Genomic DNA, 27,383 nt, shown 5'->3' with positions numbered 1-27,383 from the left:
TATGGGTTTGTGGACAAGTCAAATCCTTGCTTAAGTGTCAACATGGGTCTCAAACTCAATTCCTGGAGGGCCACAGGCCTGCACAGCTTTGCTCCAACCCTGATCAAACACATCTGATCCAACTAATGAAGGTGTTCATGACTCTTTTGAACACCTCGAGTAGTTGGATGAGCTGGGTTGGAGAGCTGCGGCCCTCCAGGAATTGAGTTTGAGACCTATGATGTAAACAACCTGTTAGGTCTAGAGTAAAAACATTAACTGTGTATAGTAAATGACACCAGCTGGAAAATACACTGTTTATGCTGTTCATTTTAATTAAAGAACAAAAGGACAAAGAATTCATTGCTCTCTGCTGAATATGCTTTATTAAAATGGAGAATTCATTTGGTTGATTTAGTATCTATGTTTTTCCATGTGGGTATATCTGGTATATCTTACCTTGGGGACCAAATGTGTCCAAATTGTGGTGTGTGGAAACAATCCGACTTTCTATTCCAGATAGCTGTCTTCTTGTCATTTATGACTTTTAACAAAAAACAGAACAACCTCCGAAAGCTGCTCAGTGACGAGATGGAGAGTAAACAAGCTAAAGAAACGGCACTAATATAAGCTTTTATAAGCCGTCGTCTTCTAAAAATGAGTGTTTAAGGACACAAAAGTAGAGCGCAGCTTGTAATATAAGAGAACTGATGAACGGCGCCTGCAGAGAAACATAATCGATGACTAGAAGCATTCATTATTTTTAACCATGTCAAAGGATTATTTCAGTGGATTTCATGTGAACCTGAGATGAGGAGATATAGAGAGAGACTTAACTGTATTGGTCTATGGCAGTTCTTAGCTTGCTTTTGTTAGACAAATGATTTAACAGCATCATGAAGATACTTGAATATTAATAATAACTGTTTGAATGTTTTGTTTATGTTGTGAATTGAAGAAGTAGGCATTTCATGTATGTTTAAAGTAGAATCCTGTGTCGTTCATCAAAAATCTAAACTAGTGCAGATTTGCACTCAGTTTGAATGCATTTTAGGGGGCAGTGGTGCAGAGGTGAAGGCAAAACTAAACAAAGTATGCAAATGAAGTACAGGAGTCAGCCAGGTAAATGGCATTTCTCCAGCCCGAATCTCATCAACATAATAGTACACATTTAGATGCATTGGTGTTAATCTAATCAGCCATTTGGGACCATGCTTGATTTTCAGGAAGTGCCTATAGACAATAGGTTAAATGTATCCAACACTGGCCTGCTAGAGTTTTGAATGAAATTATATTTCTAAAATACCAAAGAATATAACACGTATAACTTCAGTTGTATATTATTGTTAACTTGGAGGATTTCTGTGTGGAGTTTGCATGTTCTCCCTGTGTCTGCGTGGGAGTCCAAATACATGCTCTATAGGTGAATTGGGTAAGCTAAATTGTCCGTAGTATATGTGTGTGAATGAGTGTGTATGCGTGTTTCACAGTGATGAGTTGCAGCTGGAAGGGCATCCGCTGCGTAAAGCATGTGCTGTATAAGTTGGCGGTTCGTTCCGCTGTGGCGACCCCGGATTAATAAAGGGACTAAGCCGAAAATAAAATAAATGAATTGTTAATTTGGAACTAGATTATGTACATTTTCATTCACGCAGGATGAAACAAGCAGTTAGCTGTAATAGTCACTGTAGCTACAGCACCTGCTAACATAATACTACTGCATATCTGCTTAAATCCTCATTCACACTAGCAGCGACTTTGTAGCTGCCTGTCGCTCTAGGTGGCGACCTGCTGCAAACGCAGGTCTGTGTAGGTCTACAGCACGGAGAATACAACCAGCCTCTGAGCAAGCTGAGAGAGGATAACGTGAGCTCCACTGGTGTTCCTATTGGCTGTCGCTCAAGAAAGTCACTCTTCATTTGCGTAAAGTTGAAGGATTCTCAACTTGGTCACATCGCTCGACACGCTCGTCACTTTCAAGTAGGTAAAGCCTCTCGTCGCTGTTGCTCGTATGGATTATTGTCGCCGGAAGACGCTCGTTCTCCTTTAAAATGAATGGTTGCTTGTCGCTTTGCTGCTGTGAGTCTCTCGTAGTGTGAATGAGGCTTTTGTATACTGCCACAATAGTAAGCTACATCTTATTTTACACAATTTATCCTTAATTCCTGCTGATACTTCACATTTTATTGCCTGAATCCACTTTTATGTCCTCAAACACACATTTTTTTGGAGTCGACAGCTTATAAAAACATAGTTCTTATAATAACTAGCTTGTTTACTGTATGTCTTGTCACATAAAGCATTTAGATGCTGAAATCAGAAATGACGTGGAGGCAGCTTCCTTTAATAGATATTTAATGGAGAGAGTTAGATTGTTTTTCCCCCTAGTGGGCGTGGCTTTCAAGTTATGACATGTATGCATCACAATTGATATTTTTCAGTCATGTGACATGTATGGAGACATGGCGGGCAAAAGACAGTGGGCTGTAATGGCAGCTTTACTGGGATCTCCATAGAAACTTTTAGATTTTCCATCTGTTTCAAGCAAGGAATATTTGGCTCACATATTAATGGAACGAAACAGAGATATGATCAGAAACTGTGCATTTTGGGCACTTGCGATCCATATACTGCACCTGCAGCCATTTTACAGTTATTTAAAATAATAAGAGCTACAATTCAGCATTGTTTACCTATATCTCAGAGATTTAGTCACTGGTGATGGTGTTAAACTGTAATTGCACTTAACCTGCAAATTAGAATAGAAACCATATAAAATGCATGTTATAAATGTACTGACAGTTATAGGTACCATGCTATCGGTCAATGATGCTACCATTCGGCACAAATCCATAAATTTCCTCTCTCTGGCTGTTCTTTCTGTGAAGAAATTTCTGAAGAAGCACAGCCCAGACATTTTACATTTACATTTATTCATTTAGCAGGCGCTTTTATCCAAAGCGACTTACAAATGAGGACAAGGAAGCAATTTACACAACTATAAGAGCAGCAGTGAACAAGTGCTGCAGGCAAGTTTCAGGTGTGTAAAGTCTAAGACATGTATCCCAATATCTATTAAAGGAAGCTGCCTCCTCGTCATTTCTGATTTCAGTTATTATAGAAGCTAGTTATTATAAGAACTATGTTTTTATAAGCTGTCGACTCCAAAAAAATGTGTGTTTGAGGACATAAAAGTGGATTCAGGCAATAAAATGTGAAGTATCAGCAGGAATTATGGATAAATTGTGTCTCAGACGTGTCTCCTCGTCGGTTAGTAATGCTGTATGTTATTGCACAACAATTATTCGTCTTTTTGGCTAAATAAAAGAGAAGTCACTCAGCCCAGCACTTTATTTTTTTGCCCACCGGGGGGGCATTCCCCTAATTGTGTGACGTCATGAAAAAACTATCAATAGGAGTCCACTTTCTTTGACTATTTCATATTATGACTACGTATTCTTTTCATGTGAAAGTGGGGTTTCCTGTTTTAAAGTAGCCATGCAATCGAAATAAAGTGTTCATGGATCATTTTTAGCAATATCAATAACATTTGAGTCAAATTTTTTCACCGTATCGAATCAAGAATCAAATTGAGAGCTTGTGAATCAGAATCTAATCAAACCAGGTAATCTGAATCAATACCCAGCCCTAGTTGCACAGAAGCAGCGTTACTCACTCAGCTGTTAATAGTCTGCTAATCTGAATCTGTGTTTGACAGGCAGTGACGATAGACGCCATGACCCTGGAGCAGCAGTTGGCTCAGTATGCTTTCTTTAGCCAGCCGTCCACTCAGACACAGGGGGTCGGTGGGCTTCCTCAGCTGCCAGCCGTCTCTGCCAGCCAGACGCAAACCTCTGTCGGCATTGATATCAACACGGTAAGATTACATCTCAACACTTGCAGTGGATTTTTTTTAGAGCTCGGTATGGCCAACTGTCAGTCAGAGCATACAGGGCACTAGGAGGTTAAATCATTTTCTCAATGATAATGAATACAGTACCAGTCAAATGCTTGGGGATATTTACTTATGTTTTTTGCATTTATTAAAAATGAAATGAGTGATTATGGGCAGTGTTGGGTAAGTTCCTTCCAAAAAGGTATTAAATACATTATAAGTTGGTGTTTATTTTCTAATTAACTCTGTCTGAAAGGTTATTTAATTACTCCATAAACTTAATTACTTGACTCAGTACTCAGCTTTTATCTTTATTTAAAAAAGGTCATATTTAAGCATTTTAATAATAAACATAGCATTCTTTAATTGCAAAAATGAGAAGTGTTTATGAGTTTTCAAATATTATATGTATCGAAAACATGTAAAGTTTATAAGCAATGACACAATATATATTTCACACATATCGTATATTGTCATTGACTAATTTCTGACATTCATTGTTTAAGCTCGTCTAATAGTTTGACAAACGTCGCCCTCTTCAGTAGAAAAAATACAATTAGTGTTCTAAATATCTGAATAACAAAAAAATGTATTGATTCAGGGTTCCCACTCTTTCATGAACAGCAGATTCAAGGACTTTTCTTAATTCCCCCAGCGTTTGTAGTGCCATGAAACACTTTGCTGTACTTCACATTTCACTTACACTTAATATTTACATTAAAAATAATGTTTTTAAATGTGTATTTTTCAAAAGAAATTACTGTTTTAAACAGTCATGTTTAAAGAACTTTAATAAAATGTGTTGAATTGAATACTGGTACTATTATTGATAAAATGTGCATTATTTATCATAGTTCTTGTACAAAATTAAATGCAAGATTTTTAAATTAAGAATTTATAATTTTTAGTTGAAATTACATTATTTAATTCAAGCACTTTTAAGGACCTATGTTTGTTTTTTAGTATCTTCCAGGCCTTGAATCCGTATGTCTGACATTCAAGTACTTTCATGTTCTTTCAAAAAGTGTGGGAACCCTGTTGATTTTGATTCTTTGAACTGATTTATTCAAAACTGTTGAATTTATTTACAAAATTGAATGCTATGTATAAGTAACTGTAATTAAACGACCTAAAATGAACCGTAATCCAATACTTTACATTCTTCAGAGTACTAGTAGTTTAATTACAGTAACTAGTTAGTATGTATAACTAATATTATGTCTAATATTATAACTAATTACACCCAATGCTGATTGTGAGACATAGTTTCAAAGTTTCAATCTTGTAAAGTGACTGTTTCATTTTACTGATGGTTAAAGCATTAATTTAATTTATACAAATATAAATTCACCATTGTTTTTTGTTTTTATCCTTTAAAAAAAGAGAACAAAATAGAAGTGTTCAGAAGTACACTACCTGACAAAAGTCTTATCGTCGAGCCTAGTTGTAAGAGCAACAAATAAGAACTTGAACCCGCATGGACCCAAGATTCTCAGAGAATCAGTCAAGTTTGGTGAAGTAAAAATCATGGTTTGGGGTTACATTCAATATGGGGGTGTGCGAGAGACCTGCAGAGTGGATGACAACATCAACAGCCTGAGCTATCCAGACATTTGTTCTGCCCATTGCATTACAAACCACAGGAAAGAGCAAATTCTTCAGCAGGACAGCGCTCCTTCTCATACTTCAGCCTCCACATCAAAGTTCCTGAAAGCAAAGAAGGTCAAAGTGCTCCAGGATTGGCCAGCCCAGACATGAACATCATTGATCATGTCTGGGGTAGGATGGAGGAAGCATTGAAGATGAATCCAATAAATTTTGATGAACTCTGGGAGTCCTGCTAGAACTCTTTCTTTGCCATTCCAGATGACTTTATTAATAAGTTATGTGAGTCATTGCAGAGATGTATGGATGCAGTCCTCCAAGCTCATGGGAGTCATACACAATATTAAATATTTTTCCACTGCACCATGACTTTATATTCTATACTGTACATTATTTCTGTTAAGTGACAATACTAGACCATAGGTCTCAAACTCAATCCTGGAGGGCCGCAGCTCTGCACAGTTTTGCTCCATCCCAACACACCTAAATCAAACACACCTAATCCAACTAATCAAGGTGTTCAAAACTACTCTGGAACACCTAGATTATTTAGATCAGCTATCTTAGAATTGGGTTTCAGCAAAACTGTGCAGAGCTGCAGCCTTCCAGGGATTGAGTGTGAGACCTATGGTCTAGGCAAAGTCAGACCTTACTTTCCTAATTAAATAATTAAAAATCAAGGCATGATCATATTTTATTTTGGTAAAATAAGCATAATCTAGAGGCCCTTGCCTTTCATATAAGCCACTTCTGATAGCACATGATCAACTAGAAGTCAAGTTATTATTATTTGTTGTTCCTGAAACTTGGATAGGCGACAAGACTTTTGTCAGGTAGTGCATGGAGGCAGTAAGATTTGTTCATTTAAAAACATGAAAATCATTCAGCAGAAATGCTGTATATTAAATTTAGATCAAATTTAGAATAATAATAATTAATATTATCTAAAACACAAAGTCCAGACTTTTGACTGGTAGTGTAAATAATAAACTCCTTCCTATATAGATTCCCTGCTTGTTCTGTTTTAAACACCTCCTCCATCTTGACATTACCCTAATGAAGAGATACCACTACTTTCTAGAAAAGAAAGATGATCAACAAATATACATATATTTCTATTTATAAAGAGTCAGCAGTCTAATAATAACACAGTCATCCTGCACAGCTGCACAGTTTAAATGGCAGAGTAATCAGAGACACTGTAGTAATCTGTTCCTTGACTAACCTGAGAGCCGCAGGAGTCCGAGGTCCCCTACAGGGGCTCTGTTGGTCTAACTTGGTGTTGTCCCATGTAGGCTGCTTCCCTCCAGCAGTACCGCTGTAGGGTGGGGTCTTCGGCCAATCAGTCTCCAACCTCTCCGGTCTCCAATCAAGGCTTCTCTCCAGGGGGCTCGCCTCAAGTAAGGGCGAATCCAGCAGCCGCTGCTTCCTCCCTGTAGTTTGTTTTGTTTGGAGCCGATCTGGAGCCTGTCCCTTTAGCCCGCTCTGTGTGTCCCAGTCCAGTCGTGTCCCCCCCCCAGTCTCTCTCTCTCTCTGACCCCTGGCTGCTTCGCTGTGTGTCTGAGCACCACGTAGTCGTTCTCTGTGTGTATCATGCTGAGTAGCGATGCAGGCCAGTTTAAATGTACTGTACGCCGTACTCATTGCTGTTACACATCCTTTCACTGGATCATGTGCATATTGTGCGTGTTGAGCCGAGTTGCTGATTGTGTTAGTTTGACATAAAACGATGCTCCTTTGAAAGGTGAATAGGTTTCTTCACGCCTAAATGAATGTTTTCATCATTTACTCACCTTCATGTTGTTCTCAACGTTTCTTCAGAGCACTTCACATGAAGATGTTTTTAATCAGATATGAGAGATTTCTGTGCCTTCATCGAATGTCTGTTCGTCCACATCATTCGTAATGATAAGATATTATTTAGGTAGTTTAATCCACATGTTCTGAAAAGACTGAAACATTTAATGATGAACAGATTTATTTACTGTAGGTTTTTGTTTATAAGTAAATACAGATTACTGAACAGTTTTTACACATTCAAATTTAGGGTTGGGTATCGATTGAGTTTGTAGTGAAACCAGTGCTAAATTTATCTATTAATTATACCACTGCCTGAACTGATATATATATAAATAATTTAAAAACTGCTTCAAAATGATTCAGTCATTATTTTGCCTAAATATGTCAATGTCAATGTCAATTTTATTTCTATAGCACTATTTAACACAACCAGAGGTTGACCAATGTGCTGCACAGTACAAATCAAAACAGATAAAAACAAATGTATATATAAAATGATAAAATTATTGCTAAAACAGACACTTTTCACTGATAAAATGCCAAATCAAAGAGATAAGTTTTTAACCTAGATTTAAAAACAGACAGGGATGAAACAGATCTGATACAGAGGGGCAGAGCATTCCACAACCTAGGACCAGCTACTGCAAAAGCACGGTCACCTCTGCATTTCAGCCTCGACTTAGGTATGAATAACAGTCTCTGGTTAGATGACCGAAGAGACCGACCAGGCTGATGCTCATTTAAAATGTCTGACAGATAAGAAGGTGCCAGGCCATTTAGAGATTTAAAAACCAAGAGCAGCATTTTAAAAGTGACTCGATAGTGCACAGGCAGCCAGTGTAGAGAGCGTAAAACTGGTGTAATGTGCTCATGTTTCTTGGTCCCTGTTAAAAGCCTTGCAGCAGCATTTTGAACTACTTGTAAACGGGATAAGGTTTTCTGACTAATCCCAAAGTATAATGAGTTACAATAGTCCAATCTAGTGGTAATAAATGCATGGATTATTTTTTCTAGATAAAATAGATTTAACTGTTTTTAATAGTCGAAGCTGAAAGAAGCCATATATTGCCATACGGCCATACTTGCCTTTCACTGGGAAAATATGACACCTCTTTTGACTTATTACATGTCTTGAGATTGTTTAAGTCACTTGTTCACCATAAAATTTGTGCTCAGAAGCACCTCGCTATTCTGCTGGCATTTTTTAAATGACAACAGAAAAATAGTGGTCCACATGAGGAAAAAATGTTTGATGCACAAGTGCCCTAATGGTGAAATAGGATATCTATATTACACTAGATGATATGATCCTTTAGGGTCTTAATGAAGTCTCTAACTTAAACGTAATTTTTCACCTCAGTTCACAGCAACCACTTTTGGCGCTTGTCTCTTTAAATGATAATAAGCTACTGCTCATCCCGCCTCCTTTTTTTTTTGTCGTATTACTGATGGTTGGTACCAGTTTATTCTTGAGGGAGCAAAACTAGTGCACCACACATACAATGCTTAGCTGAGTCTCCAGCTACTGCTTCCTCCTGTCTGTATTAATGATATGATGGAATGTCTGAGGTTGCTTCAACATTATAATGACAAAGTCCCCAGTGACTCGTGCACATATAATCATTTACTCGATGTCTTTGAACTCATTTTCATTATGGCTGTCTTGTATTCATTATGATAGTATTCTTGTTGTTATGTCTTAGTTTCATTTCTGACCATGAAACAAACAATGGCCTGGTTCAGTGCTGACATCTTGTGGACGAACTAAGTAGTTATTATTACTATTATTATTATTATTATTATTATTATTATTATTATTATTATTATTATTATAACCGTTATTTTACCAGGAAAGACACATTGAGATTAATAATTTATTTTACAAGATCGTCCTGGCCAAGATTAGGCAGTATACATGTCACAAATCATGGATCACACATTGACAAACTTTTCAAAACATCTACAAACCTGTGTTTCAATTTCTGAATCATTTATACTCTTATTAAAAGCATTTAGTGAAATCAATTCTTTAAACAGCAACTTTATTTGTAGATTATTCCATGCAAAATGTGCTGCACATTTAAAAGCCGTCTTTCCCATCTCAGTCCGCACTTTAGGAACAGACAGTAAATAAATATCCTGTGACCGAAGGCCATAGCTAAGCACAGGTGTTTTTTACAAATGTAATTCTGGAGATATGATGGGAGTAAACCCAATATAGATTTGTAAACAGAGATATGCCAATGCTTGAGCCTACAAATGGACAAAGCAGACCAAACTACCCTAGAATAAAATTAGTTATAAATCTTAGTGCACCATGGTAAACAGTATCCAATGCATGCAGACTCTAAGACGAAGCCTGCATATAGATAACATCACCGTAGTCCAATATTGATATATAAGTAGTGTCAAAACAACTCAAAGGACATGTGCGAGCTGTTCATGCATTTGTATTTTCTAACGTTAAGTATGAATAATTTTGTAAAGCATTTATTAATCATAGTTCAACATTAATTAATGCATTAATAACAGTAACTAATGCGTAAACGAAGATGAATAAATACAGTAATGAATGCAGGGGTGTAGCGGACATATTAACAGTGGGGGGGACGGCTGGATGAGATCATATGTTCATATAATTATTAATCACCTGTTTCTAAATGGTTTGTCTCTAAAAGTGAGGGGGACGGAGACCCCCCGTCCCCCCCGGTTGCTACGCCCCTGAATGAATGTATTACTAATTGTTAGTAAATACATTAACATGAATTAATGGACCATTATTTTGATCTATTACGACTATTATGACGTTTATTTTATCACTGGTTACTGATTTTAAAATTTATCCCATTGATTTCTTCATATAAAGATTCATGTTTCTCACAGGCACTGGTTATTTATGTCAGCTGGTTTCAGTACCCATCCCTATTCTAATTTGCTCACAGAACTCAAGCAAATTTACTGGATTATTGAAAATCAATAGGAGTTATTCTTATGTCACAGCAGTAGTTTATATAGCAATAGTAAACACAGTCAAATCACAGGTTTAAGTTATAACTCAATGGAGTACACAAACTTATAGAGTTGAAATGATGGTGTTAAGCTTCGTCTTCTTGAAAGCCATTTCAAAACAATAATCAAAATTTCAGGCTGAAATACGACTTTAGAGATATGTTTAGGTCTTTGCTCTTGTGTTGCTTTAATAGGATCTTGCATTTATGTACAGGGCAACATTTTTGTGTTCCAAATGAGCCCAAAATGTCTTTGTCAAACATACTAATCAAGTAGTTATAATTATGAATTTTGTGACATGATAAACTTCGATCCTCTCATAGGCTGAATATGTTTCTTTAAGGCCTGTATTATAGTCATCCGCATCTTCATGAATGGTCATTTCTAATATGCTCTTGTTTCAGCACTCGTCCATTCTCGGAAGTGTCTTTGGTGATGCCTTTTACGACCAGCAGCTCTCTCCTCGGCAGACCAGCGCTTTGTCCCAGCAGGTGAACTATTCTACAATCTTTGTTTTGACATGTCTGTCACATGTATATAAAATTGTAGCTCAGTTCTGTCTGTTCTTCAAAGTATAGATCATTTCAATGTGGTCATGTCATTGGCCCATGAACATTTCCTGCTTGTCGTTAAACCATTTCATAACGGTGACAAGAGGCGATTCAATCATATCTTCACGATAAAACAGCTGTCATAACATTATTTATCAATATGTAGACCTTTTGGGATTCTCAGAAGCTTTGAAAATTAAAAATGTAAAGCAGGAAATACGTTAGAACCATTGTTATTGTTTTCGTCCCTCAAAATGGTCAGTAAGAAACCTGTCTCTTTGCATGTTCAAGCCACTAGAGGGCAGCTGAAGGCTTTGAGATGACAGATGCTGGGTTTTCTGTCAACTATTTCACAGTAGTGGCACCGTGAAAAATGCACGTACTCACTGTATGACACAAAAGAGTCATAGTGGGACATAGAGGTGTCATGTTCCAGTCCCATGTTCCCAGTTTCCCGCTTTATATTCTTGTTTACTCTACCTTTTTAATACAACAGACATGCTTTTCCCACCATTTGCTTTTAAAATGTCAGCACTTTATTTTCATTTCAGTTATATAAATATAGCTTATTGACAGAAGTCAGAACATTTCATAATAATGTTTATTGTAGGACAGTGTGATACATTTGAGTTATTTATTCCTGTGGTGCCAAATCACTTTAATTTTGTGTCACTTTACCCTTTTTAAGTCATTCTCCTATTAGTCTCAAAAAAAGTTTGTATTATTATTGTTAGTGTGTAAAACAGTTGTGCTGCTTAAAGGGAAGCCATCATTTATTTGCCATTCTCTGCTTGTTCCAAACCTGTTTGAGTTTCTTTCTTCTGTGAAACACAAAGGATGATATATGAAGGATTTTGAAGCAGGAAAAAAAACAGCCCTTGACTTATCTAGTATTTGTCTGTGGCTGCTTTTTGCTGTTCTTCAAGATACCTTGCTTTTGTGTTAAACAGAAGAATGAAACTAAGAAAAGTTCAGAGTTAATTGTAAGGAATGAAATTTTTGGGAGAACTATTTATTTTATGTTGATTTTTTTTTTTATCACCTAAGTATCTGATATTTCTGGCAAAATGTAATTATTTACATTTCTTATTTTTGAATTTTGTTTTATTTTATGATTTTGTTTTTACTTTATACTTAATAACTAAAGATCAATATCTTAGAAACGCTCAGAATGCATTTATAATTCAATCTTTTATGTTGCAACCTTATAATTCCAAACATTAAAATAAATGTAATTGCTACATTTAAAACCTAAATGCACAATTTCTTTGTTTATAGTAGACAAATGCATTATTCAGATTTTTCATTTTAACACAGTTTCCACAGGTCATGCTATTTCTAAAATATCAAAGAATCATAGATTTCTAGAATATCATAGAAGGACTATTTCATCAATTGAAAGTCTTGCTCTCAGCCATCATCTTCCTACTACAGGCGCGCACGTTAAATGAAAGCAGGAGATGCTTCTCCATAGCATCCTGTCAAATGCGATACCTCGCACAACTTGCTAACAAGTACATAATTAAATTATTTTTATATAATTATTTTTTAGGTTTTTTTTTACCTTTAATGGATAGAATAGTTTAAAGAATTGACAGGAAATAGTTGGGAGCAGAGAGAGGGTAGGGGTTGGCAAAGGACCTCAAGCTGGGAATCGAAATTGGGTCGCCGTGAGCACCATGGCGCTATATTTCAGCGCACTTAACCACTAGGCTATTGGCTATTGACAACTAATTAGATTTTTAAACAATATATTAGGGGTGTGAACCTACACTGGTCTCACGATTCGGCTCAATCCGATATCTCCATGCATTGATGATACTTTCCATAAACAATTTGATATTTTACTTAGCATCACAATAATTCTTGTATTAAAATTCATAATTTATTAATAATATTTATATATTAATATATTATTTGAAATACATTTTGTCCTTTAATACAAGCAGTCAGATATATGTACTGTACGTTTAATTTGACCTGCTCAAAGAAAAAACTCTTTTGAATGATTCAACCAAAACTAAAGTGCATGCACAGACCAACATGAGCATTTATAACAAATAAATAAATGTAAGTATTATCCTACTTGCTTGTTGAGCTTTGTTGAGTGAGTTCTGAAATGCCTATGATTGATCACGTGCTCAACAGAAAAGGCTGCGATTGGCTGTAACGGTCAGCGCAGCTCTGACGCTGTTTAGCAAACATTGACACGGACACTGATGTTAAACGGCCTCGACGATCAGCTGATTTATTATAGATGGTGACGAGGTGGACAAAACTCCCTCTGCAGACTCGCTTGTGTCTGGATCCACAAGTAATGTTATGTTTGCAACAGCCGAGAGAGGAGAAAATGTTACCTCACGAACACGCCATCAGGTCAAAGGGGCCACATAGAGTGAGAGAGAGTTTACAGCTTTAATTTTTTCCTAGCTGGGTTCTGATGTACTTCCCTGTCAATGAAAGACTATCCAGCAAACTCACAAGCAGTGAATTGTGCACGGTTATCTGCTTTTTAAGTAGTTAGAGCAGTTTGATTACTCGCGGTCTCCTCCCCCGCCATAGTAAGCTACGGCAAAATAACGCATATGTGATAAATGACGTCAGTACGTAATAACTGGTTAAGATTATTACTGAACCGATACCGAATTATTTGCGTCTGCCTCGCGGTGCATTGAAGAAACAATTCATTTTGACACCCCTAATATATATATATATATATATATATATATATATATATATATATATATATATATATATATATATATATATATATATATATATATATATATATATATATATATATATATATATGTGTGTGTGTGTGTGTGTGTGTTTGTGTATATATTAGGGGTGTCAAAACGTCTCTCTACTGATCGCATTTGTTTTGACCGTTTCAGCTGGAGCAGTTCAACATGATGGAGAACCCCATCAGCTCCAGCAGTCTGTTCAGCGAGGGATCCACTCTCAACTATTCTCAGGCTGCGATGCTCAACCTGACTGGCAGCCACGGCAACCTGCAGGACGCGCAGCAGCTGGGCTACAGCAGCCATGGAAACATCCCCAACATCATCCTCACAGGTATTGCACCCACCCTGCGGAGAGATTGCATAATATTGCATGTACCTTTTGTTGTGCACATGCTGACGAAGCTGCCGTGGAGTCTAGAGGACCCTCTCCAAGTTTAGCATGATATAAAAACCGTCTTATAGTTACAGGAGAGTCTCCTCAGAGCATATCCAAAGAGTTCTCCAACTCTCTGACAGGTGACGTGAGCTTTGACGCAGACTCGCAGTTCCCGCTGGATGAGCTGAAAATTGACCCGCTGACGCTGGACGGCCTGCACATGCTCAACGATCCAGACATGGTACTGACTGACCCGGCGACGGAAGATGCTTTCCGGATGGACAGGCTGTAATCTTTAGGTATAGAGTGTTCAGTTGTCATCATGTGAGATCCGTTTGATTAAAAAGGGAGTGCAGCAGCACCTCTGGGGGACACTTGACCATGTTTCTCAAACCCCAGATTGCTGAAAATGTTGCCACAGCATGATTTGAGGAGAAAAGAAAAAATTATATGAGGAATCAGTGCTGCAATGTCTAAAGAATCAAGCTTCTGAACAAGCAGCCCATCGTTTCTTAGGATAGGACACTCACACCTCAGTAATTCCGGTTCTTTAGTCTCTATATGAGAGAATGTGACACTACATAAGATCCCTAAACGTTCAATCATGCGTTCTTCCATTTCATTGCCTGTAGATGCATCTCCATCGTACATGCCTGTTACTTTCTTTTTTTTATTTAATATATACCTATATTTATTTATGCACTTTTATACATGCATAAACCACCAAAAACATTGTCTGTTCCTATACAAATGTTTGTTGGTTGTGAGAGCAGGAGTTGTTAAAAAGGAGTGTTAATCTTCCCCCATTTTAAGGGCAGTCCTCATGCAACACTAATGTACTTCAGTGCAGTCTGAACATATGATTGTATTGTTTTCTAGATGTCTACTGTTGTTACGTCATGATAAGATAGTGGTACAGCTTATGAAAAAAAAATGTTCGAAATGAAATCGTAATATCAAAAAGTGCATTTACACTTTTAAATGGATGGTTCACCCAAAAGTGAAAGTTCTGTCATCGTTTACTGATCACGTGTGACTTCTAAACCTGTTTAGCTTCCTTCTGCTGAATTCAAAAGCAGATTCTTGCCACTTTTTTCTAGTAGAACTCAAAAGAAGATATTTTGAGAATCCAAAATCAAACAAAAAGTGCTCGGGGGTAGCTTAAATAGTGTGTCGGTGCTCTTTAGGCAAGAGATTCATCAGAATAAACAGCAAAAATCAGTCTAAGGCACCCAAAAGAAGTTTCCTTCCCCACTGTGAAAGTCAATAGTGTCCAATATAAAATATTTGGACTCTCTTGACTTTCATAGTCAAGGGAAAAATGAATGAAAGAGAACTCTGACACATGAGTGACTACAAACAAGGTCACATTTATTAGTGTGCCTTTTCTTTTATTTCTGAAAGCTCTAAAAGGGATGTCATTGGCAACAAATTCAACCTTTAAATGACAAAAGAAACTGCTTTAATTCAAATGTTTCAATGTCAAATGACCAGATCAGTTTACATACTCCCTGCTTGCACATCAAAAATATATGAGAGGTGGACAGTTGTTAATGGTCACAATTGTTACTAATCAATTAATTAGATATTCATTAATAGTTATTGATCAGTTTATCATATTGTTAATCAATTTATTAATCAATAAATTCATTGAAAGTGAAAGTGATATGGACAAGTTTGGTGACCCATACTTCAATCTGTACTCTGCATTTAACCCATCCAGGTGCACAGACAAAGGTCACCCAAAGGTCACTATTGTGAATAGCTATTAAACCTAAACCAACATAATATCAAAGGTTGTGTGTTAGGGAGGTCTAAGAATAAAAAATGTATTCTCAAATTGCAAGAAAAAAAAGGAATAAGGGGCAGCACGGTGGCTCTGTGGTTAGCACTGTCATCTCACAGCAAGAAAGTCACTGGTTCGAGTCCTGGCTGGGCCAGTTGGCATTTCTGCGTGGAGTTTGCATGTTCTCCCCGTGTTCACGGTTTCCTCCTGTCGCTCCGGTTTGCCCCACAGTCCAAAGACATGCGCTATAGGTGAATTGGGTGAGCTAAATTGGCTGTAGTGTATGAGTGTGTGTAAATGCGAAAGTGTATGAGTGTTTCACAGTAAAGGGTTGCGGCTGGAAGGGCATCCACTGTGTAAAACATATGCTGGAATAGTTGGTGGTTCATTCCGCTGTGGCGACCCCTGATAAATAAGGGACTTAGCCAAAGGAAAATGAATGAATAAATTTCGATTAAAAAGGTAAACTGCAGCAACTTGTAGGCTATTGGAGTGGATTTGCCCACATTTGGGTCCTCGCCCATTGATTTAGGACATGCTCATTACAATTACAAGGTCTTTAAAGAGACTATATTTATTTTTCCATTACTACTTCCCTGTGGCCTGCCTTCTCACCTGGTAGCCATTTCTCAGGCTCCGTCTCCAGAACACTTATTCTCCATTACCAGTGATCGCTATGGGCCTGAAGTAACAATGAAAGTTGATAGGCCAGTTAATCGAATTAGTCAACAATACAACGGAGGCCTCTTCGAATAGTCATCTAAACAGCTGGGAACAGGATGGTGGAACTGTCCTGCACCCCAGATAAGCTTTATATCTGATAAATGCACAGATTCCAGCCACAAGTTGGAATTTCCATGTATACCAGTTGTGAAATTGCCACATTTATCCAGTTAATATTTGGAACCATGCAAAGTTTCACCTAATCTATGAGACAAGCATATGTTACTGGTTGAACCAGGCAGTGAAGTCACACAGCTTTGGAGTGCCATAAATATATGTAAACGATGACAGAATTTTCAAGTCTAGTGGTGGATGAGGAGATCCCCCCCCCAAAAAATGTGTAAAGCACTTTGAGTGTCCAGAAAAGCGCTAAATAAATGTAAGGAATTATTATTAAGTCCAATTTGCTATTGATTTAATATTGAATATCTGCTCAAATCAAGTCCTGAGGGCATTACATGTATTTTCCTAGACCAAGGTGCACAATTTAAGCACACCAGAGTTATTAAAATCAGTCTAATGTGTGGTATGATTATTTTTATAAACATAAATGTGTGCTTAGAGCATACCCTACCCACAAATAACAAATCACTACAGAAAAAACAACCCGTTTTGTAAAAACTGCTTGAATAATAAAAACAGACTTGAATTGTAATCTTTTGACACACATTCACACTAAAAAATGATCAGCCATGGATCTGAGACTCAAATACTAAAAAAATCGAATGAACGTCATTCTTATCAGTTACATACTATATATTTATTTAGATGCAAAAGTTGTACATATAATAAACAAATGTGTCTTTTTAATATATATAGTTTATTTTATTTTATATATATAATATAGTTTTACTTTCACCTGATTTCCATTGTGTTGCTTCCATACTAGAAAGATGAAAATCACCCATGAATAGTGAGGGTTCTCTAATCTAATGCATTCTTAAGTTGAATAATATCAACATTACAGTATATAATATAGAATGCCTACATTCACCACTCTTAGTCTTTATAGCAAGAGGTGCCAATGATCATCTAAGAATGCCTGACTGGTCAATAAAAGCGCTAGAATTAATCTTTTTTTGGGGTGGTGGGGGGGATAGGGGTGAACTCTCCTTTTAAAATGTACAGCATATGCAGCTAAAATATAAAAGACACATTTTTATGCATTAGAAAGCATCATGCCAGTAAAATGCTGGTGTTTTGTTCCATTCAATGTACAGTATGGCGTAAAATCACAACCATGGTGTAACCATAATGATGCTGCATACTTTAGCATTACTTCTAAGTTCGTCTTGGAAAGAAACATGAAGCGCGTGTGTGTGTGTGTGATCATGATGATCATCTGCATTTATGTATCAGAACTAGTCACTGTGATAACCAGATTCTGCCTTACACTGAAGATGCCGTTTTGTTTAGTTTTTTGTCCGATGTGTTCACCGTAGCTAAAGGTGTATTCTGGTACTGTACGAGTTGCTTTAACAGTTCTCATCCACCGTGATATATCACATGCCCAAAAGGGGAGGTTTACTACTCTTTTTAAAGTCCTGTCACATTCATCCTTTTCTCATTTTTCTCAGACTTTTATACTCAAACCACTTTTGTAAGTGTGAGAATTTTGTTTACAAAAGCGAAAGCATTAATACGATCTCAATGTTTAAATTATTGAAATGCTGAGTATATCTCTCTCTATATAAATATATATATATAAAACTATTTTAAGAAAGTTTGTTATCCGTGTAAAATTTCTCTATGTATCGGATTTGGATTCATATCTATGCAAAGCATAATCAAACATACTAGTTGACGAAAATACTAAAGAAAGACTCGGCTTTTACAGCATCTGTGGGTTCTGAGTCCGTGCAGCTGAATTTTACTTATTTCATAGATTTCTTTGTCTTTTGTTAAACAAAAAAAGAGAAGCAGTTACTGCATGGAAAAACTTGATTCTTTTTTTGGAAGGGATCTGATTGCACCGTGTAAATTTCCTGTATAAAAAAGCATGACCTACATGTGCTTTGTCTCCGACAAGTGTTTTCATGAGGATCGTGCTTTGCGTGTTCAAAATGTAACATAATTGACGGGAAGGATGTGTCAGGTAATCAGTTACTGTTATATTCCTTTACTTGACTGCCTCATCGAAAAGAAACCAGAATGTATTTCATCACTTTTTTATGTAGGACCAAACATATTACCGAATCTAGCATTATTTTTGTTACTGTGACGTACTTTTCCACGTGTTTAATAGTTGTTGTGGCCCCTCCGTTTCATTTGCAAGAGGCTGCATTGTACAGAATCTCTGTGAGCGTTTCGTTCTTTTCCGTTGTTTTATTTTTTTTGCATGTCTGACCATCACAAGTATTGGTGATTGATAAGCTGTGCACTTTTTATCTCCTTGATGTTTTGTTTTACAACTCCGTCTATGTGAACATCCTACTTCCTACATTTACTTGGCACTTTAATCCGTATTTTTTCCCCTCGTTTGATTTTCCCACACACCCCTCTGAGTGACTGTTAAGTGCACTGGGTCTATTTCCCCCCTCTGTTTGGCCGACTTTGCCTTCTACTCTAAGACAAGTATTTTTGAAAAGAAAAAAAGGTGTTGTGTATTTATGATTTTATACGTGGTCAACGGAGAAAAAAAAAGACAAAAAAAAACAACTTTTTTATGTAGTGTTAGGAAAGTATGAGAGTTCCCCGATATTAATGAAGGCAGGTTACATTTCTGCGTCTTTAATTACCTGTTTACCTTTTATAAAGCTTCATATCCATGTGTCATTACCCATAAAGAGAGCATGCAGAAAATAAAAAGGTCCTTATTCAGTATCTAATGTATGCACAGCCTTCATGTACATAAATGCTACACTTATACATTTCTATATTTTAAAAAGCATAAAAGAGCAGAGCGTTAAACATCAGGAGTATGTAAAAAAATATAAATATATATATAAAATAAATGAACAATATGGAACTGTATGTTTTTACCTTTTAAAAGCTTGAAGCGGACGCTATACTGTCCCTCCGTTCAGGGGTTTGACACTTTAAATACACAGATCTGTGTTCATTATCAAGTGTGCTCACACTTCTAGCCAAATCATAAACAAATCCCTGCTGCAAATGTAAATGCAGTTTTGCTTTTCAGCCTTGATACACTGAACCTTGTTGAAGCTTCGTAATCTAATCTCCTCTTCTGTCTTTGTTTTGTAGTATTTGCGGTATGAGCTTCTCGTTTCTGGCCGATATTCTTTCATTTGTTTGTGTTTTGTATGTGTGTGTGTGTGGATTAGGAATTTGCTGTTTTAAGTACTGTAAAAGTTGTCTTCACATGCTCAAGGTCTGTTTGCTGCAGTGTGTTGTAGATCTGTGATTTCTTCGCAGTGGTTGCTTTTATTCACTCGGTTTCTAGATTTCCGAATATCTGACTTGTAGGCCAGTTTATTTTCAATTCGAATTGTGTTCACAAGTGTCCTGATAATTCAGAAAAAGGTTTGTTTAGCAGATTACTGTGGTGAAACAGTGGTTAGCGTAATTGTCTCACGACAAGAAGGTCGCTGGTTGGAGACGCCACAGTGGTGAATTGAAGATATTAAGTTGACCATAGTGTGTGAATGAGAGTGTGTGAGTGTTTCCCAGCACTCTCAGTAATCTAATGTATTATTGTGGCTGGATCCGCCGTGTAAAACATATGCCAGAGTAATTGGCGGTCCATTCTAGGCATGGGACGATAGCCGTTATCAAGGGATAGGTTTAGAAAAGTCAAGGTTTTAGAACAGCCAAAATATTTTTATACCGTTCCAATGATATATATATATATATATATATATATATATATATATACATACATATATATATATATATATATATATATATATATATATATATATATATATATATATATATATATATACATATATATATATATATATATATATATACATATATATATATATATACATATACATATATATATATATACATATATATATATATATATACATATATATATATACATATATATATATATATACATATATATATATATATACATATATATATATATACATATATATATATATATACATATATATACATACATATACATATATATACATACATATATATATATACATACATATATATATATACATACATATATATATATATATATATACATATATATATATATATACATATATATATATATATACATATATATATATATATATATATATATATATATATATATATATATATATATATATATATATATATGTATATATATATATATATATATGTATATATATATGTATGTATAAAATTTTTGTTTACAATTTATATTTGTTTTTTAGGACAACAGTATCCCCAGCAGAAAATCTGTAAGAAAATCCAAAGATGCCGTTTTAAACCGTAAAGAAATCTGTGTTTTTGAAACGAATGAAGACGGCAGAAGTCAATAATTCATTTCAATTATTTTACTGTAACAAAATATCTTAAATGTTTCTCAAAATGAAATATATTGTGTTCAACAGTGAAAAAAAGTTTTTGTTTTTTACCCAGACATTTAAAAAAGCACATATTTTAGAGCGGGAATCACAGTACCGTCAAACAATACCATGATTTTTTTTGATAACCATGAAGGTTATCATGCCGTCAGAATCTTATACCGGCCCATGCCTAGTCCATTCCACAGAAGCCCCGCCCATGATGCGAATGAACGAATGAAGCGGATTTTGACGCGTGAATTAAAGCAAACAAAAATGTTCATGCGTCTATTTATTTTTTAAGTCAAAGGGAAGTGAGTGAATGATTTTTTTCTAAATTATTTCTTAAGAATGACATAAACATTGTTTCCCAATAACTTGTACCAGTAAAATAAGTTTATTTTTGTCTCAATAACAAGTCTGGTAAGCGTATTGTATAAATATAATTTTTGGAGCGTGCCAATTGAGTTTTAGACAAAAGTTTTGTTAAAAAAAAATCATATTTTTTTCTCGATATAAATTCTAAACTTAAATTTAGTTTGATTTATTTTAATCAGTTCCAGATTTTTTTTTCGTACCCGATATTTGCCAAACTATGGAAGCTTGTTTCCACCATGGAAAAAATGTTTCCACGTCAATTTTTTTTGCCTTTCTGTTCATCACAGTTTACATCTAGCAATTGTCAGTGGTGGAAAGAGTACTGAAAATCATACTCTAGTAGAAGTACCTTTACTTGCCCAAAAATGGAGTGCAAGTAGAGTTAAATCTATCTGTTGTAAATATTACGTAAAGTATTAGTAAAAAGTAATGCTTTTAAAATTATTCAAGAGTAGTGAGTATTACGGTGGGATAGGTTGATGCGTTTACAATAAATTTGTGCGTCTATGTGTAAACGTAACATTCTGAAGTGCATTTAGTTATTTTGTAAGGCCATTTCGGCATTATACAGAAAACATACGTCATCTTCTCATTAGTGACTTTCAGGGCTCTATTTTGATGATCCATGCGCAAAGACCAAAGCGCAGGGCGCAAACGCATTAAGGGGGTGTCAGTCCACTTTTGCTATTTTAAGGATGGAAAAATCCGCTTTGAGCCGTGGCGCATGGTCTAACAGGGTTGAGCTTATTCTCTTAATGAGTTATAGGTGTGTTTTGACAAAAAAACAATCATTATCTCATCTCCCGTTCCCTTTAAGAGTCAGTTGTGCCGCGCCATTGCGCATTTGCTATTCAAATGGCGGACTTTGTTAGTGGAAAACAGTTAAACAGAGCATCTACAGCACGAGAATGAGAGATGAGCCTCCTCATTCTTTACTTTCACTTTCACTCTCGTGGATAGGGAAACGTGTTTTACGTACAGACATCCATTAGCCTATACATAATTAATTTTGTTTGTTAAGCGCAAAGATTTGTTTTAAAACAATTTCTAAATTCAGTTCTAATTTCCAGCTAATGAATAAATGAACAATAATAACGAAGTGTGTTCAAAAAACTGAGTTATATCCAAATACACATGCTGCACCCCATATGGTCTAAAACCTGACAGGTGGGCAAATCTAAGCATGTTTTTAATAAAACAAATATAAATATGCATATAATAAATAATACTGCTAATAATGATAACATTATACAAAAGCAAATTGTCATGAATAAACTAAAAAAGCCCCAAAGATGAAGAAGGCATGAAAGTATGGTTTTTATATTTATGTAGGCTAGAAAATTATATATTTTTGTAATATTTTATCCTTTAATTCTTTTTCATATGTAAAGATATTTGATATTGCTGTACATCCTGTGTGTATTAAGCAATGTGTAAGCGAGGCTCACAACTAACGCGCTCTGCGCTGGACTATAGACTAGCTTTGATCTGGTCTATTGAACAGCCTATTTAAGTTCCTCAAAATAGCAACGCGCCAGCAATGCGCCTCAACACACCCCCTTTTTTAGACCAGAACGCCTATGGGCGCACATATGAGCGCAAATTCATTTGCTATTTAAACAGCGTGCTGCAAAACATCAAAACGACTCTTGCGCCGAGCTGAAACTAGCAAACAACAATTGCGATGCGCCGGGTGTATGATAGGGCCCTCAGTCTCTGGGTTATTGCGTGTAAAGTATCTTCTTGGACACTTTTAATGCTTCCAGTTTGCTGCATGTCTTAAGGTAGTTCAGTATGATGCTATTTACTTTCTATGTGCGATTTGATTGGACAGGAATCGCAGGATTTATTTTTCTAATTTTCTAATAATAAAGTAGGGACTGCAGGTTGAAGGAAAGTATGGGAGTAAAAGTACCGATACTGCACTGAAAAATGCACTCAAGGGAAAGTAAAAGTACACAATTTTTAAACTACTTACTGTAGTAAATTACATTTTCTGAGAAAAACTACTCAATTACAGTCATTGGAGTGTTTGTAATTTGTTACTTTACACCACTGGCAATTGTAACTTTGTCTTTTGCAATTTTAACTCTTATACTCTTATTGAAGTATTTGAGTATTGTGAGATATAAACTTTATTAACGGTTTTGAGGAAGTGCAGAATTAAAAGTACTTCAATTTTCTTTACCCCCATGGTGGAATAAGCTTCCACCCAAAATGCTCAGATCAATGGGCCAGGTAAATAAATAGTGCAGAAAGTCTGCCTGTATACATGACTGTATGCATCCTTTATAATTGACAAGCCATTGAAAAAATAAAAAGCCAAAGTTTGTTGTTTGTATCTTTTAAAATCGGGGTCTGCTACTGTTATGTCTTCAAGATACTCTCGAGTAACTGTTAGTTTGCCACGATGGCTAGACTCTCCCTAGTGTCTTTTCTACTTCAGTATTTGAGGACAAGACTATTTAAAAGTGAAGCAGTTGTATAATCTCTCCCAGGGCCAACCGTTTATGTGAGACTCTGTTTGTCTTCAGCCTTTAACACTGAAAACCTGCTTTATATTGGGTGAACATTTGCTGCATGGTACTGAATATTAAAATACCCGCTAGTCTCGATGTGATGTCCTGCTTTTTTGCAGTTATTAAGCTCTGAGTATATCTGAACTCTTTGCTAGTGCATTACTAAGACTTTTGCAACTGGAAATATCTCAAGTGGTTTTGTATCTTTTATTTTTCTTTATGTACAAAAAAAAACAAAACAAAAACAAACAACCTTGTTATTGTGCTAAAGAGATGATAATGCAACCCAGTGGAACTGAAACGTATACATGACAAAACTTTAAAATACTCGTACAGTATGTGCATTTAATGAATGTGAACTGTCTCGGTGGTTCATATCTATACAAAGGCAGCTAATTTCTATTTTTTCAATGTATGATAATTCAGATGTTGCACATACATTTGACTGCAAAGTTCGGACTTTAATCCAATTTTTTGCAACAAGACGAAACTTCATTCACCAAATATGCAAACCTAGCTTTCAGGAATATAGCTTTGCAGCTCTGTGGTTTGGTTTATCTGACCCTTTAAAACAAAAGGAAAATGTTCCTATTACTAGATGTTTTCTATGAAATTAGAAAACAAAACAAAACAAAAAAAAAAAGAGTATAAAACATTGTGGGCTTTGTAAGTGTGCTACTTATTTAAAACGAAATGTTATCGAGCTAAAATTCCATTGTCTTTACTGTATTTTTCTGTGTGGAAGCTTAAGTCTTTGTACCTTTGCATTAATATTTGTTTATTGAATTGAATAAAAATGTTTAAAAGCATATGTACTTGTATGTCTTTATCTGTTTACACGAATATTTTATGGAACAATTACCATTTCAATAGGGCCGTGTTTATATTGAATATACACACAGTTTTTAGATGAAATATACAAATAATGTTGGATTGGTTTGTACAATGTATTCATGTATATTTGTGTGTAATAACAATATTTCTCATGATATAACTAAATAATTATATGACTATAATCGTGCAAAATGCATGTATATATGTGCATATATATATATATATATATATATATATATATATATATATATATATATATATATATATATATATATATATATATATATATATATATATATACGCACACACACACGCACAGTTAAAGTCAAAATTATTAGCCCCCTGAAATATTAACCCCGTTATTTCTGTTTAACGGAGAGAATTTTTTTTTCATCACATTTCTATATTAGTTTTAATAACTCATGTCTAATAACTGATTTATTTGATCTTTGTCATGATGACAGTAAATAATATTTGACTAGATATTTTTCAAGACACTTCTATACAGCTTAAAGTGACATTTAAAGGCTTAACTAGATTAATTAGGGTAACTAGGCAGGTTAAGGTAATTAGGCAAGTTATTGTATAACGATGGTTTGTTCTGAAGACATTCAAAAAAATATTTGATTAAAGGGGCTAATATTTTTACCTTAAAATGGTTTTTAAAAAAATTAAAAACTGCTTTTATTCTAGCTGAAATAAAGCAAATAAGACTTTCTCCAGAAGAAACAATATTATCAGACATACTGTGAAAATTTCTTTGCTGTTAAACATCATTTGGGAAATATTTAAAAAAGAAAAAAATTCAAAGGGGGGGCTGACGATTCTGACTTCAACTGTATTTGCTCACATTTTAAGATTAGAAGGCTAAACTGCCTGAAATTTCATCAATCTACAGAGATATCTCCCAGTATTTCGCTGTAACAATCAGGAGATCACAGTATTACTATGGTATAAATACAGAAATACAACATACAAGAGAGAGAGATCGGCTTACAAAGTCATTTACCTGTTTAACAATGATTTGATCAGCTGTAGTTTGAAATTTCGCTGGTTTTCTCTTATGGCTTATTATTTGGTCTCTGTCGTTATCTTGTGGATGAACATCGTCAACTGTCTTTGCTCAAAGACAGGCTAATGGCCGCTGATGCGCCGTCTCTCAGAAATTTATAAATAATTAAAAATAGCCCCTATCCCTATAAATAAACTGCCTAGTTGCAATCTAAACAACTACATTCTCGAATAAAAGAAGCCTCAAAAGTACATTGTCACCCAACAGCAGCAATATTTCATCACCTTAGAATTATAAGGCTCTATCTGACATTTTTTTGTCAAAATTGAGTTATTGACATATTCTTATTAAACGACAACTAATTTACATTATGGGATATTTTTATAAGTTGTTTACATTTTAAGACTTTTTATTTAAAAAACAAATGTTACACACATAATGTTTGCTATGGACTGCAAAAACTTTGAAGCTCAATATCTCAAAAATCATTCAGAACGCAGATAGAACCTTATAATTACAAGGTCACTATTTGTCAAACTGTAGTGTCCTCTGCTTGTTGCTGTATGTGGGCGGAGTAATACACAAGGGGGAAGGGTTAAGAGGCTGGACGAGTGCTGTTACTGGCAGAATATCTTACGACTATCCAGGGGCGCAAAAAGGGGGTATGCAGTATTTGCGGTGCATAGGAGCGCCACACATGGGGGGCGCCATTGTGCCAAAACGATTTTTGAAATTATCCTTATTAAAAGTTTCAAATAATAAAAATAATAAATATGTTTTGCATTTTATGGGAGTATAATATTGTATTTTATTAAATAAAAAATGATTCCATGAGTTGCATACATTGACACACATTTTAATTCAAAATCATTTAACAAAATAACATGCAGTCACACAGACAAGTGTAAAGTGTTCATGTAGATGTAACTTTAGATTTTTTACATTTTTATCTGAATAAACTGTCAAATCATACATACAGTACAGTTAATCTGTTTTTTTTCTTTATTTATTATTAATTAATTAATACATTATTTTGCCAAAATAAGAGGGATCACACAAAATGTATGTTTATGTAAGTACAGACCTGAATATATTTCAGATAAAATAGAAAATAATATTTGGATTAAAAATTCCCCTATATGAATTTTATATACTTGATTATAATGATTTATAATAAGTCATAATGAGTCATAATATTCACATTTTTTTGGAACTGAAATTTTTATTAATCTTTATATCAAGATCTATTTTTTATACCATATACATATTTTTATACATTTGTTATTTATCATATTGATACATAAGACCTTTTGGTAACTTTTTTTGCTCAAAACTATTTTAATTTTAGTTACAAAAAAAGTTTGCCCCTAAAGTTTTAATAAAATAGAACATTTCAGGCAGTTTGTCTCTGTTTATGTTTTACACTAAACATTTTACAGTCTTTTTTTTCACTTTGTGAGAGGTGTAATAGCAGTTTAAGCCAATTGTTAATGCAAAGACGGACCTTAAACCTCGCATATAAACCTCGAAAGTGATTGCATTTTTATGTTCTTTTGGCCTTTAGGACTCCCATATCTATCATTTTGTTTTCACAAATGTACAAAAAGTACAGAAGTAAGGTATGTCAAGGTGCTATAGTCATTAAATATGATATATATATATATATATATATATATATATATATATATATA

At 35.1% G+C, this 27,383-nt stretch overlaps 1 protein-coding gene across 4 annotated transcripts in view; it reads left to right on the top strand.

The window, feature by feature from the left end:
* Positions 1–20,258, top strand: part of crtc1a (CREB regulated transcription coactivator 1a) — a 30,509-nt gene extending 10,251 nt beyond the window's left edge. For 3 of the 4 annotated variants that reach the window (XM_056475708.1, XM_056475718.1, XM_056475699.1), the window contains exons 10-14: positions 3,698–3,856; positions 6,775–6,879; positions 10,693–10,779; positions 13,737–13,917; positions 14,103–20,258. In XM_056475708.1, the coding sequence (XP_056331683.1) occupies positions 3,698–3,856; positions 6,775–6,879; positions 10,693–10,779; positions 13,737–13,917; positions 14,103–14,254 (684 nt within the window). In that variant the 3' untranslated portion in view covers positions 14,255–20,258. The remainder of the gene's footprint in view (positions 1–3,697; positions 3,857–6,774; positions 6,880–10,692; positions 10,780–13,736; positions 13,918–14,102) is intronic. The other variant, XM_056475726.1, reaches the window with a different exon arrangement.
* The last annotated feature ends 7,125 nt before the right edge of the window (positions 20,259–27,383 follow it).

Source organism: Danio aesculapii, chromosome 2, assembly GCF_903798145.1.
Source record: "Danio aesculapii chromosome 2, fDanAes4.1, whole genome shotgun sequence".
In the NCBI taxonomy this organism is placed as follows: Eukaryota; Metazoa; Chordata; class Actinopteri; order Cypriniformes; family Danionidae; genus Danio; species Danio aesculapii.
The sequence above is the reverse complement of the archived record's forward strand: the minus strand, read 5'-3'. Positions and strand labels throughout refer to the sequence as shown.